At 34.4% G+C, this 16,128-nt stretch overlaps 1 protein-coding gene across 1 annotated transcript in view; it reads left to right on the top strand.

Annotated features, from left to right (window-relative positions):
• The window catches only part of LOC145670258 (NACHT and WD repeat domain-containing protein 2), a 244,606-nt gene that overhangs the window by 182,585 nt on the left and 45,893 nt on the right, over positions 1-16,128 (top strand). The window contains exons 14-16 of the mRNA XM_081738676.1: positions 4,653-4,790; positions 9,432-9,554; positions 9,725-9,833. Of these exons, the coding sequence (XP_081594802.1) occupies positions 4,653-4,790; positions 9,432-9,554; positions 9,725-9,833 (370 nt within the window). The remainder of the gene's footprint in view (positions 1-4,652; positions 4,791-9,431; positions 9,555-9,724; positions 9,834-16,128) is intronic.

Raw genomic sequence — 16,128 nt, 5'->3', positions numbered from 1 at the left:
TTGTGTCTTATTGAAATCGTACATACAGAGAATTTGATGTGTAAAAATTCGGTTGTTTCCTCGTTTTGTTAATATAACTAGACTATTGTTTAGTATTAAAAAAGAAAACTTCCATCTGATGTGTTGCATATACATATTTATATACATGTTTTCTTCATATGTAGCACACATCAATTTTTAAAATGGTCCCTTTAACACAAGATCTAAGTCTGGCTACGTATCAATTGCAACACACACAATCAGAAAAGAAAAATTCACCATATTACCTTAAAGGACTTTCATGCTGTAATAATGATTATGATATATCTTCCTACAGACCATACCTTCTGGAACGATACTTCCTTATATCTTATATATATACTGTACATACTTCCTCAAAAAGTTTGTAATGACAGCTTGGTGCATAGTGATCGCCTTTCCACTACCTTCATTCTCTTGTCATTATGTTTTTTTTTTGTTTTTTTTTTAAGTGGATTTCACAAACTGTGGTCCTTGTTGCATGCTGTTGTGGACCTCGTAGATTGAACATTAATGCAAGAAAGACAGAAAATATAAAAATTTGAGTAATTGTGTATCACGAGCTCAGTTGAGTGTCAAACAAGTATAAATTATATAGACCCCTAATTTAATAAGATAAGATGATATAGATTTTCATATCTTATATATATACACAGGATGCATCATTTATACTGTCCAACCGTTATAACGAAGAAACCAAAATAGGAAAAAAAACGAAACTTTGCACGAAGCAACTATATTTTTTTCTTCAAAAAACACTACGTCAGATTATTACATTTTTCAAATCAACATGTCAAACGAAAACCTAAAGAAAACGGGCGGTATTCAGAGAGAATTCGTTAATCGAGGGTTAGTCACAGACTAGTTGATGGCATACTAGCTCTTTACTAAGGAAGATGCACTTTTTGGTATTCAGAGTCTACTTTGAGTACAACTAAAAAGTTGATTTGGGTAAGATTAGCGTACATAACCCCAATGCATCGGGTGAGAAAAGCAAATGTGGCAACTACGGAAAAGTAGATGAGCGCATGCGTAGTCTGTAAAAATGAAAATACATGAAATACAAAACACGAAATGATGTTTCGCACGCTAAACCGTGGGTAAAAGATTAGCCTCTGTTCTAGATTAATTAGTCACATGTGATTAACTTCGTCAAATACTAGGTCCTAATCAGAGACTCTGAATACAATTCTCATAACCATCCGTTAGTCAACTCCGTAGTATGGCGTTAATCAGACGTCGTAACGACTCTGCATAAAGCCCATCATATTTATTATTCAGTGTTACAATCTAAGGATGTTATAGTATCATAAACATCCAAAGTATGAAGCCTCTATCACACATACAGCACAAAGGAGATGAACAGAATAATGTACATCGAAAGTACCTTAACCTTGGATACCATGGTCATAGTATGACTTGTTTGTTATGAACACGAACGAAGTTACAAGGACTTGAAAATTTCATTTTTTTTCTCGAAAGATTTTAATTCAAATAGATGCTTAGATAAGTATCATATCTAGTTACTTGTATGGTTTGCAATAGGTAAACAAATTATTTTGCCGTTTACAGCGCTTCGATATCTCGAACTTTTCCGGAGATATAATAAATATTGATAAAGTTCCCAACTCTATTGAAAATGGCATATTTGTGGAAAATATTTAAAATGTTTGTTGTTTTCCTTCTTTTTTTATAGCATTATAGCATTTATAGCTTTTAGTAGATGTATAATTACAAGTTCTCGCAATTACATGATTTAAGCAGTGTTGCGAACTTCAGCAATGTTTATCATATCTCCGGAAAGGTTTGAGATATTGAAGTGCTGTAAAGAGCAAACTAATTTACACATCCATTACAAACCACACAAGTAACTAGATATGACACTTATGTAAGCATTTTTTCGTAATAACTCATTTCAAAAAATTCAAATTTTCAAGCCCTGATAACTTCGTTCCTATTCATTCGAAACAAGTCATACCATGACCATGATATTCAACGCTAAGATACTTTCGATGTGTACTATCCTGTTCATCTCCGTTGTACTGTATATGTGTTAAAAGCTTCCAAACTTCGGATGTTTGTGATTCTATAACATCCTTAGTTTGCAACACTGAATAACAAATGAAGAGTAAGGGGAAAAAAGAAGGAATGTCACAAAACTGCATTTTCGAGAAAACTGCGATTTAATATTGAAAACCACGTAAGAAGAACAGGGTTAGTTACATCTTTTGCCCCTTTTTACATGGGCATTTTTACATCTACGTATGCATGGCATATACAGTCAAATAGTACCAAGAGACACCAAAAGATAGGACAAAGCACCCGAAAAAGCACATACATGGACATTCCTTGTTTTTTCCCTTTACCCTTCAGTTTGCATTTGACATGTTGATTTGGAATAAAAAGGAAGGAAACAAACGTACTCATAAAAAATTTAAAAGATCACAGAAAAGTGTGTCCAATCAATCATTACATTACATTTTCAACTTATTCATTTTACAACCACAATAATACCAACACTCATTTTGTATATATATTCTTTAATATTTTCACAAACTTTGGTAACTTTACGCTAAAATCCAGTACTCCATGCTTACCAGATAATTTATTATACGTCTTGCACATTCTATGCAACAATGAGTCTTGTAAAGAAACAATTCTGGGTATATTATTTGTTAATAAATCTCTTGATCTCAAATTACATTGTCTAACATTAAAATTATTTTTTTAGAAAAAGAAAATCGATGTTACCATTATTTTATTTATTGACTTATATAAAAATATCTGATCTAAAACATCTGTCAATCAGTGATATACAATTAAACTCTTTCAATAATTCTACATATGGAATTCTTTTATTTAAAGCCGATTAATGATATCTCTTGTAATAGAGATATCGTAAGAATTTCTTTCTAACTGTTTTTGATGGGATTTGAAATTTGGTGACCAATTTATTGATGCATATTCCAGTTTACCTCTTATTAAATTATTAAACAATAATTTAATAGAATATGTATCCGTCAAACTTTGCGTGTTTCTAATTACAATACCCAATATCCTATATGCTTCTGCTACTATATTATCTATGTGCTTCATAAACGACATATTGTGTGTAAACACAACGCCCAAATCTTTACATTCATATTTCCTGGTTATCTGTGTGTGTGTGAGTGTGTTTGTGTGTGTGAAGAGTTGAGGTTGTCTTATCTCAGAAATGTATCGTAAAAGTGATGTCTCATCTGCAAGAATGTATGTGTTTCTGTTGAAAGAGTTTTGTCTCGTTTCGTCTTGTACACAATCCTTCTTATATAGATATATTATAAAATATTCTCGATAATATTCAATCATTAAAAAAATACTAATATGTTTTTCTGTTATGTTAATGACAATTTAAAATTATAACAATTTTATTTAATACTATTTTAAAATAATAAATATAATAGTATATGCTGAAAACATTTTTTATAAAAAAAATATTATTTATCGACACAACAGGCATTACTGCCCAATTTCAGTCTCTATATATGAAACTTGAATACATAATGTTAGATTATAACGTAAAACTTGAATACAAAAATTAAATTATGATGTTACTGATGCTTGAATATAGAATATCAAATTAGAATAATACATTTTCCTTAAATTTTTTTTTTTTTTTTTTTTTTTTTTTTTTTTTTTTTTTACAAAAACACACAATATTAGTTTTTGAATGACTTTTCAGAACAATTAAATATGTTAACATCTTTATAACCCTTATTCATCTTATTGTATGTAGCACAAATTCTCCATTTAGGTGACATATGCAGTGCATTTGTTCGTGTCATCTTTCAGTAGAACAGGCCACTATTTCCCTTGCGTGTTTTGAGGGATGGAACCTGAATCATTATTTCTGCAATTATTTCTGTTCAATCTATTTTGTTGTTCAAAAATCTGTGTAAGAGAAGGAGGTCGTTCAACGTCCATTTTTGTTCTAAGTGTTTAAAGTAATCAAGTTATCACGTAAATTATCATAAATTCGTATTTTGAGTAAAATTCTGTCCTTTTGTAAGTGAGAAAACATAAAAATTGGGTTTGTATCTGCTCTATTTTTTGACTACGTGTTTTCACAGAAGTGTTCTAAATAAGTGAGGAATATTCAAGTTTGGATCTTACGTCAGAAAAGTAAAGTGCTTTTAAAGTGTTATCGTTTGTAAATTCTTTAGTTGTTCTGATAAGAAAGCCAATGTTTCTATATGCATCCTTTGTGATATTTGCCGCATATGCGAAAAGGTTAATTTTTTTTGTCAAATATCACACGTAGATCTTTGTGTCTAATTTTTCTAAGCATGTTCCATTATTGATCGAGTAAATGAGGTCATACGTTTTTTTCACATCTACTATATATCATGGTTTTACATTTATTAATATTTACTTCAAATCTGTTGTTAGTACACCAGTATAAATTTGCTTTTGAAGGGGACAAGAGTATGGTGATCCTGAATGATTCTGACTAATAAAAGTGGCTCCCAGTTGAAAAAAGTTTGAGAAACACTGCTTTAAAGAATCAAGAGAATTACTGAAGGCTTTGTATGTTTTAGAGTATCTCTTTTTGTTGTATTAGCTTCCTTATCTTATGATACATTTTTATTTTTCAGATGACACAACTAGGAAAGAGCGAGGCACAGAAAATCTTAATGACTTCTGTGATGCAGTACAACCATAGTGTAAACAGTCGGATACAAGACAGTGTCAAGTTCTCAGTTAAAGAGTGCACACTTCCACTTTATGTTAAAGTAAGAATAATTCTATCATTCAAATTTCAATTTTTCATCTATTTTCAAGGGCTTCTTAGAGCTTCTTCTTCTTCTTATATTTTATTGCAATTTGAGATTAAAAAAAAAAATACAAAAGTACAAACCAAAGAGCTTATACTCAATAATGTGATCCTACTTGTGTAGGTCTGTAACATAAGATGACCGTGTACAAAATATTTTATAGTCACAAATAAAAGTTAATATACAGTAGACTCACATCCAGCCTTCATATTATCCTGCCTACTTTTGTTTTATCGTAATTAAATGAGAAATGCAAGGCGTTGCATTGGTAACATTGCCAAGGCATCGGAAGCGGGCGTCTGTGTCACCGGTCCCCTAAGCCCATTTATCGCATTTAATCAAAATGGGAAAGATAGTGTTAATTTTGAACTTAAGTGACCAAGCCTCGTATATGAAAGAAAATTCTCGAAGCTGCTCTCTCACAAGTTTGATATGTGTTTGTGCGCCTAGTTCCAATCCTAAGACCATATATGGGTAAAAAAAGAGGGTGGCTGTTCACGTGACGTCTACATTCTTTGTAACTGTCTCTTGGATTTGAACTTTCGGGACTCTCTCCTCCCACCCACGCCTTGCTGTATGTGGAAGGTGGTTGGACGAACATAATTATTCGCGCATCTCCAGCCGTAGCCACCGGACCTTTGTGTCCATGCTGTTCTAAGTTGTTCAACATTTTTTGTGTGAAGTGAACTCCCTTGCTTGGGTTGAGTACTTGAAGCTTAAATACGTATTCCAAATTATACAATATATAATATATATATACCAGGTATATATCTTCTCCTGAAAATTAAAGACTGGCAATACTGTAGACAAATTTAGAAAATATTATTTATACACCTCCCTTAACTTGACTCCTGCATAACATAATTATTAATTTGTGAGTTCAAGGATTTCTCATCTCTTATCCCGTAGAAAATGTGTCATGCTGCCGTAGCTATGACAGGTAGATAACAAGTACGAAATTATTGGCTGCTTCCTGTAAAAAAAACTTTGTGGACTATTTACTGTGGACATAACCTTGGCTGGACAGTGACGTAAATACGCTAGTTGTAGCCTGGGCAAGAACTCGTCTTGTATATATATAATAATATATATATACAATATATATATATTCGAACGTAGAGTGGGCTTTTGAATCAGTTTTAATGAACTAATCTATTAAATGTTGTGCGCAGTTGCAGCTACAATAATTTCGTAAACCCCGATGGACACATAAGCCTCCGAGTACTGCATAACTTGACGTTGCTTGAAGTATCCGGAAGTGAAAATCCGATGGACAAACTAGAATCACCATTTGTGGAACTTATTGTGGAATCTTTGTGATTAGTTGAGACTCAACACCAGGACCACAACGACCCTGAACGAGTTGACCGGTCGAAAATTATTGTGAGTGTGATAACACATTCCGAATTGCCACCACACCACCGAAAGCCAAAGTTAATGAACGGCCGTAAATGTTAAAAGTAGGAATTCGTTTATTTGTGTGTTTGATGTTATTTTATGTGCATTATAATTCATATTGAGTGTCATTACATATGCTATACATTTGCTCATGAGATTAGTTTTTAACTTTTTCGTGTCTACATATATATTTTATTCTACGGTACTTATATTCTTGTCCGCCGCTTCCCAGCTCCGGTTGCGATAGGATGTAAGTATTGGATGACCTGTGTTTCGTAGTGACGCAGCGGGGAAAACGAGAGAGAAAGAAAGACGAATTGTATAGAGAGGGAGAGAAAAGAAAAGTGAGTATCGTATTCGTGTTTACAGAAAATTCTAACCACGACGAATACCACGGTCCTATCTACTACGATCCTCCTACGTGACGTGTGCAAAATACAAGTTGTGACAGGAAAAGAGCAGGGTTTTGTTCCTTGTTCATTGTTTCTTCAGTGTGTAACGAACCTCAATACAGTACGCTTGCTGCTGTTCTTGATTATAACTGTATAGTACTATATTCGTAAATTGTTCTTGGGGTATGCTTAATGTTCATAAAGAAATGAGTTCATAAAACTCCAGCCTATCTGTCTTTTTTGTTATCTGGCCTTCCCTTCCGCCACATTAGGCTAGATGCTCGGGAGTCTAGTATATAAACATTTTTTTTTCGTTTATATGATTTGTTGTTTATAAGGTAAAGATCTTATCCATATGTACTCTATTATATAATTAGTGTGTGGAACCCTAATGCACAAAACCGTGCTTCAATTAGAACTAATTCAATAGAATTTTGCGTTATTTGACGTATAAAGATACAGAAATATATCCTCGATACGAAAATTATGTTGAACTTTTACTAAAATATTTATTACTTTCTCTTGAAACAAAAATGGCTTATTGTCTTTTATGTATTTTGAATAAACTTATCTACAGCGAGATACATTCGTCAACATCGCTCTCAAAAATCGTCTATCATGCTCTGAACAGAAAATTTCCTCGTAATTACCAATATTTCACGAACTATGACAGCATACGAATGTATTGAGTGTATTTCAATTCAAAGAATAATCCCAATTGTATAATACTGTCGAAAGAGTTATACAATAGATAGTCGTGATATATAAAACAATATATACTGAACAATTTAGCATACAGAAATAATATTCATATATGATTGTAACATTGCCTGTTTACTTCTGAATTGTGCTTTCCGAGATATATATATATATATATATATATATATATATATATATATATATATATATATATATATACATTTCTGAACACTATCAATAGGTGTACACCTGTTGTGTTTAATATACAGAAGCAAATAAATAAGTTGAAATTGGCATATATATATATTTTAATTTAGCTTTTAAAAACACGCATAGCTTATTAAACAATTCCATGGCTAAGTTATTGTTTTGTTTCTCACTTCTTGAGATAAGATTAAAATAGAAGATAAAGGTAATTACATTTACAGTGAACGAAAATATTGAGTGTAAGTTATTTTGTTTTATTGTTTCTACTAATTGGTTTTCCGTCGTTACCTGCCACCACCTTCATAAGGCTTAGTTTAGTAGTAAGGCCGAAGAGATAATAGTTTGGTTATATACAAGATAAGATAAGAAAATAGTTTTTTTTTTTTTTTTTTAAATATATACGTTTCTGTCATCTCTATTGAATTTATACTTCTTTTTCAGTCATCATCTAAGACAGCCGTTCGGAAAGTAACCTCTAATTGGTTAAAAAAGAAACACCAAAGTAAATAAGAATAATTTATTATATACATCTGAAAACTAATTCTTTGCTCTATTTTCCAACATAGTTTCCACAAATATTCAAGCACTTATCACATCTCTGCACTAGCTTAGAAATTCCATCAACGTATAAATATCCCGCCTGTACCTTGAGACAGCCTCTGACCGCATCTTTCAGTTCCTCATAATCACTAAAGCACTGAGATCATATAACACAGTTCTGGAAATTTGTGGAAATTCATCGGAAAGCTCCGAGATTATGAAACGTCGATTTTCACGAACTTTTCCATCAATTTTCTGAACGAGTTCATCAGTGACCACTGATGGACTGCCACTCCTCTCTTCGTCAAGAATGTTTGTTCGTCCATTTTCCCATCCACGAACAACTTCTTCACTCATCACACTTGGTCCATACACGGCACAAAGATCCCGATGAATAACTGCTGCCGTAAGAAAACGTATAACAGCTCGCACCTCGCACTTGGCGGGATTTTCTATTACAGCACACATTTTGAGACGCTACAAAAGTGGAACTAGTGATTAGAGAACCTTCAGTCTACCACGGTTGGATGTAGACTGATCTACCGCGTACGTCTGTGCATAGATGGTAGCACCGCCCGCGCTACTTCATGTACAGTGACTAATCGGAGGTTACTTTCCAAACGGGCCTCGTATGGCACTTTACCGCCATACTGTGTCCATCATCAATTAGAGAGTGAAAGAAAGAAAGCAGGAAAGAAAGAAAGCATAAAAAGAATTCGGCATAAGTGACAGAAAACTACACGCCTCAAAAAAAACTTAATTTCCTATATTTTCCTATATTCAACCATACTACTATCTTCCCACCTTTTCAATAAAACTAACCCAGTTGGAAACGGTGGTAATCAACAACCGAAAAATAGATTGAAAATTCAATAGGAAGAAGAGTTTATAGAAATATTTTTCTTCATTGTCTTAAGTACAATTGAGGGGGTTAGCGCAACAGTGGTCTCACTCACATTTTTAAAAATGGAGAAAAATCAAGATAAACTTAAACAAATGTGTTTTTTTGTACAATATAACAAAAGCAAGCACAAGTGGTTGAATGTGTCATACATTGTACATACATATATTATACAAAAAAACACATGTGTTTAAGTTTCACTTGATTTTTCACCATTTAAAAAATAAATATGGGTTAGACCACTGTTGTGCTAACCCCCTCAATTACAAATTTGATTACATTTATTGTGCAGAAATTGATTCTTTAAAGTTTTTAATGTGATATGTTCCTTGTTTTTAATTAACAGCTGATTTTTTATTTAACGTTTTTAAAAGTGATGTTTTCTTCTGGAGAAATATTGCTTATTTAGTAAAAATAATATCAATATAAATGTAATTTATTTTTTAAATGCTTTTTTTTAAGATTTTGGCATGGCAGACGTCGTGGTGGTCTGATAAAGAACATGACATTGTGCCAAAGGGAAATATTAAAGATCAGCTTCACATTATGTTGGAAGAGTTGGAGAGTATCTTAGGAAAAGTCAGGGTAAGTCTTTATTTTTATATATGTATTTTATACTATTTTCTTCTTCAAAACTATTTGGATGTTTCTTGCTTCCTAAAAATTTACAATAAACTGTAAACCATATATATTTAATTAGACATTTATAAACTGTATATAAACAATTAATGAAGCAAGTTATATTGTTTTTGTAGGTGGAGCGCGCCTTAGCATTAGGAACAGCAGCAAAGTTTGGTTTATGTGATTCTGAAATGTTAGATTTATTGGCTCACGACACGGTCTTCCACAGTGAAGCTACTTACGGTGAGTAAGTTACCACGTACATAGTTTTGTTTATCTATTCTTTTAAGCCCAACGTAGGCAACAAGTAAGATTTACATTCGATAGAAAAGTTCAAAGGTGTTGAATTACAAAATTTATTCACGATATTCCTAGTTTATGAATAAAATATAAGTTAAAATGTAATAGAAATAATGTAGAAAGAAATTAGCACAAGAAAACTGCAACATGTTTGTTGAACTTTGATATATAAATTAATTACATTTTCTTGAATGAAGGAATATAGTTCCCCATTATATTTCGACTTCTAATATGCTAGCCATTTTCAAATGTAAAAGAACATACACTGCTCCACAAAACTTAAGCAACTCGAGAGAACGTGGTATAAGTGACGTGTGGGGCCAATTCAATACTGGTTAGTCGCAAGCACATACACAGAGACACACAGGCAAGGCGAGCACCCACTCTATCGCATAAGCAGCACCATTGCAAGCGCGGTGAACAACGTATGCCATAAGGCGTACACCACAGCCCAGTAGTGTCCGAGGCTTCAAGCATTTAGTTAGTGGTTCTTGTGTGGGGTACACACCTTGCAATGGCTGGTAGACGACATTTGAGTGACTTTGACCGCGGGCAAATAATTGGGAGGTTGGAACTTGGCCGATCGCAAGTGGAAGTGGCGCAGGAATTCAACTTGAACAAAAGTGTTGTATCGAGGCAATGGAGTCGCTTCCAAAATGGAGGGGAAGTCAGTAGACGTCATGCAGGAGGCCGTCCGAAGAAGACATCGGCGGTCGAGGACCGATTTCTCACAATTTCTGCCAAACGTAACCGTCAAGTTTCATGCTTTCAACTGGCCAATGAGTTGCTCCAGGCTACAGGACAACGCGTGAGTCGTGAAACTGTTCGTCGGCGCTCAATAGAGCAGGACTGTATGCAAGGAGACCTGTGTTGTGTGTGTCATTGAAACTGGAGCACAAACCTGCGCGTTACATATGGTGTCAGGAACATGTTGCATGGGGGAACACCATTAGGCGCGTGTCATGTTCTCCGATGAGTCGAGATTCAGCCTGTCGTCTGATTCTGGTCGGATTTTAGTGTGGAGAGAGCCAAGAACACGCTATCATCCAAACTTCATTGCTGAACGACCGTCCTATGGCGGTTGTTCCATTATGGTGTGAGGTGGAATTATGCTGAATGGAAAAACCGACCTTCATATTGTGCAACATGGCACTTTGACAGCACAACGATATCGGGATGAAATTCTCAATACACGTGTGCCCAGTTTCCGCGGAGCATTTGGCCCAGACTTCCTGTTCATGGGTGACAATTCCCGCCCACACCGTGCACATCTTGTGTCCGAGTATCTGGAGAGCGAAGACATTACGCGTATTGCATGACCTGCATATTCGCCGGACTTGAATCGCATTGAGCATGCGTGGGATGCTCTTGGGCGGCGAATAACGCAGCGCAGTCCACCAGCACGCACTCTTCCTGACCTGCAAGCAGCTCGCCTCGAGGAGCGGCACCATCTGCCACAAGACATGATTAACAGTCTGATTTGCAGCATGGAGGCCAGATGTCGTGCCTGTATAGCTGTTCGTGGTGGTCACACGCCATATTGACTGCCTATGCCCTCGCACAATCCAGCTTCACCTGTTGAGCTATCGTTGTGCTGAACTTTTTGGTCGCTCTGTACATTCTAACTGTATTGTTCGTCTTCACTTGTGTTGCATTGTGCATCTGGACCGTCTGTTTGTTCATTATACTTGGTGCAGTGATCGTGTGGTTTTATTTTCTGCCACTTTCTTCGAGTTGCTTAAGTTTTGTGGAGCAGTGTAGAATCATCATCATCATAGGTATTCTGCCCTTACTGGCAGGTCACTTGCAGCAGCTGAGAAGCTTCCATGCTCCACGGTCCTCCGCTAACCTCTTCGTCTTCACGTATGATCTTTCTGTTTTTATATCATCCATTAATTGTAGTCTCCTTCGCCCGCTGCCTCTTTTTCCCGCCACCATACCCTCTATGACGTTCCTCATGATACAATATCTTCTTAGCCAATGTCCCAACCAGTTTCTCTTCCTCTTCCTAATAATATCTAAAAGTGTTCTTTTCTCACCCACCATTACTAACACTCTCTCATTCGTTTTCCGCTCGACCCAACTAATTCTTTCCATTCTTTTCCACACCCACATTTCGAATGCTTCCAGTCGTTTTTCATCACTTTTACGTAATGTCCACGTTTCCGCCCCACGAAGCATTTTATGAGTCTTTTTCCCAACTCTCTATTCAAGGTCCCACAAAACAGACTTTTCTTCCTCCTAAAGGCTTCTTTCGCCATTTCTATCCTTGCTTTTATTTCACGTTCACACTTCATGTCATTACTAAGAATACTACCGAGATATCGAAAACTATTCACTTGTATATATTGATATCGAAAAAAAGATATCGAATAACATAGAAGGTATGTTTTAAAGAGTAAGTGTAGAATTCTGTGAAGAATTGAAATAATTATATTATTGGGTACTCATTAAGACATGACGGGCAGTATTCAGAGAGAATTCGTTAATCAAGCTTTAGTCACCTGACTAGTTAGTGCTGCATTAGCTCTGTACTAAGGAGGACGTACTTTTTGGTATTCAGAGTCTGCTTGGAGTTGCGCTAATAAGTTAATTTGGCCATGATTAACTAATATATCTCCAATACATCAGGTGAGAAAAACAAATGTTGCAACTATTGGAAATTAGACATGCGCATGCATAGTCTGAAAAAGTGAAAATATATGAAATACGAAATTCGTAATGTTTTCTTTGTAGTTTGACATCAAAACAACTCATCAATAGTTACGAAATCGAATTATAATTAACTTATTTATTTCTGAGGGAAGTACTTGCGTGGGGAATAAGTAGAAGTCAATTAGTATTAGTGACAATAGAAGCATTATGTTGTAATTATAAGGGAAGATAATTTATCAATCAGTTGTATGTGTTTTTCAGAAAACTGGAAATTTTCTACTCATCTCTCACCGTTCACTTTAAGAAACAGTTTTGCTATTGTAGAGGACTCGGTTTAATAGCTGCTTCATAGTTAGTTCACCCGATGAGGTGAAAGGAAAGAATGAAAGACGTAATTATTTACCTTTGTATTCTCATAATGTAAGACTATTGTTTCTAAACCAGAGCAACCTCTGCTCTGGGAGTTACGCGGTGAGTGTGAAAGCGTAAACATCTCCTATAGTGAACTGCCGAAGAGGAAGTGGTTAAAGTGGAAAATTCTCATCGTTCACCATTTACACACTTTACACATATTCATGAAAACATTTACACACACATTCACAATTACTCTACACGTACTCATTTCATTTATTTTTCACTTTATCCAACATTTTTACCCTGAACATCTGGGTAACTAGCCCTCTTCTTCCCGCTGGAACTCCTCGATTTTGACTATTTTTCACACCTGATTATGACTATACATCTTTTACCTGGATTCGACTAATTGTTCTTTCTATACTTTAACCTACACAACTAACAATTTATATTTAAATACATATTTCTTACTATATATAACAGGTAATACGACTAGAAAGTCGACCAAAAAAATGCAAATGGCGGCTTCCGCCATTTGTAAAATTCGTTACAAATACAGTACAAGTAATTCAATTTATCCACATTTTTAGCATACTAGGTTTAAAGCTGATGCTCCTTTAAATAACACCGATAACGGTGAAGAAGACAAGACAAGACAACCTCTGCTCTAAGTAGTGAGTAATTTAGTGTTAGTCACATGTGATTAATTTAGTCAATTACTACGGGCTAATCAGAGATTCTGAATACACTTCTGATAACAATACATTAGTCAAACCTTTAATATGGCGCTAATCATACGTCAAAACGACCCTGCATAAGGCCCGACATGTCTCAGGAAAGTGTTTTGACATTCTTGCACTAATACCTCTTTCGCTTAATCCATTGCACAAGCATTGTTTATAAAACTGACTTATATTCCTTCTCTCTGGGAAAACATTTTTGTCAAGTGGAAGATTACATAAACCAAAACCTTCCTTATTCTTTAGTAATTTTAGAATCTAGAGGGAGAAAATTTACAGGTTATTGTATCTTTACCTCACAAAGAGGTGGACTTTTTTTCTTTTTTCTTCTATAGACAGCTTTACTCTTTCAAAAGTTAGAACAAATGAAGTTCAGGGCTATCCTGAAGTCAATCTTGGGATAGTTTGTAACCATTTTTAGATTACTCTTGAGAGATTGTATGACCATTTTCGGGAAAGCATCAGAACAGTGCACAGGCATCAAAAAATATGTAATTTGCCTAGGACAGGTGCACAAGCATTAAAAATACATATAATTTACCTAGAACAGGTGCACAGACATAAAAATTATATAATTTGCCTAGGACAGGTGCACAGAAATCAAAAATATACAATTTGCCTAGGACAAGTGCACAGACATCAAAAATATACAATTTGCCTAGGACAGGTGCACAGGCATCAAAAAATATATAATTCGCCTAGGACAAGTATACAGACATCAAAAATTATATAATTTGCCTAGGATATGTATATAGGCATTAAAAATGTATAATTTGCCTAGGACAAGTGTACAGGCATCAAAAATATATAACTTGCCTAGGATAGATGCACAGGCATCAAAATGTATAATTTGCCTAGGACACTTGCACAGGTATCAAAAAATATATAATTTGCCTATAACTAAATTCAACTGGCAATTGTCATCATTTAAGCCTTTTTAAGTCCATAACTTACTTCTCACTAGCAGAAAAGTCTACATCTTACTTAGAGGAATTATATGCATAAACCTTCTTAGTTACTGTGAGCTTCCTTATAATTTACATAACGTCCATCAAATTAGTAAAGAAATCTCTATCACATTAAATTTTAAAAAAAAATATGAACTCACACATTTTATCTAATGCATTTTATCTTAAAACTTACTTGCATTGAATATTACGGTACCAATTTTTGGCTTAAACTATAATATATTACTTCATGATAAGCTTTCTGGTCGATTTCTAGGACTAAGTCTATAACACACTAAAATGCCAATCTAGAAATGCAAATATACTGTCATTCTGTGAGGAATACCAAATACTGTGGGGCAAACTGAGAATCGAACTCTTGATTGTAGGTTCTCAGTCTAGCTAAATCTTAGGTTGATTTCTTACAGAATATTGAGAGAGATAGATAAACATTTAAAAGAATAGGAAACTTACAATTGAGTAATAAAGAGGTTTTAATTTCATTATTTGCTATTATAACGTGTATTAAGGCTTTGCTTGAGATACGAAGCAAGGAATTTGAAACTATCAGAAGATTAATATGAAAAGGCACTTACATTGTGATCCGTGTGGTAGTTGAAGAAAATCTCGAAGACTCCACCCCTTCTTGACTTACCTAACTTATAGGCGAATGGCAAGTCTAGAGCTGAAATATAGGCTTGAAGTGTGTATTGAGCGAACGTAAATCGTCCTTTTATATAAAACTGCGGAATGAAATCTGCATGTCTTTCATATTTTCTTATCTGGAAGTTCCATGTGTATGCCTGATAGAATAAAATAAATTTTTGGCTTATTCCAATAAACTGAATTACGTTTCGGAGACAATCCTGATTTAATTAGTTCAATTCAGACAGTTGCTATTTTGTACTCAAGACAGTCTTGAATTGTTTACATAAATTTTTACAAAAATTTTGAGGTTTTTAAGTTTTATATACTACAATACAGTTCTAACATAGAACATGGACAAGACAATACTTTTGTGTGATGACGTAAAGAAGGAAGTTTTTTTATTTTATTTACTTATTTATTTATTTTTTGAACTTTGTGGTCGAAATAATTACTAATAGATGCTATAGGGTACATATAATTAAAGATAGACATTTACTTTACATTTAACATAGTCTTCATTAGTTTAACTATACATAGTACTTTGGCCAACTCTTTTGCACGATCTTGTACTAAGTCGTATGTAAGCCAGAATATCACGAATGATACATCCCGTTGTTGACTAGCTCTGAGGCCTGTAAACGAAAACTTAGGCCCAAGTGCTATGGAAAAACACTCGCTTATATTAACTCTACACTTATATTAGATTTGTTATCTGTGTACTGTCTTAGAAATTACAACTGTTTTTGTAATAAATTCGATGTCATTCTTTACTAAGTTCACTTTAAAATGTATAACACAACTTAGCATCAAATCATGGACTTAGAATTGGCCGATATATTGTATACAGGGTGTTTCAAAACAACACCGACAACATTTAGGAGGTGATTCCTGACA

This window comes from Thermobia domestica, chromosome 2 (genome assembly GCF_964235325.1).
Source record: "Thermobia domestica chromosome 2, izTheDome1.hap1.1, whole genome shotgun sequence".
Lineage (NCBI taxonomy): Eukaryota > Metazoa > Arthropoda > Insecta > Zygentoma > Lepismatidae > Thermobia > Thermobia domestica.
This window is presented reverse-complemented; position numbering and strand designations above follow the sequence as displayed.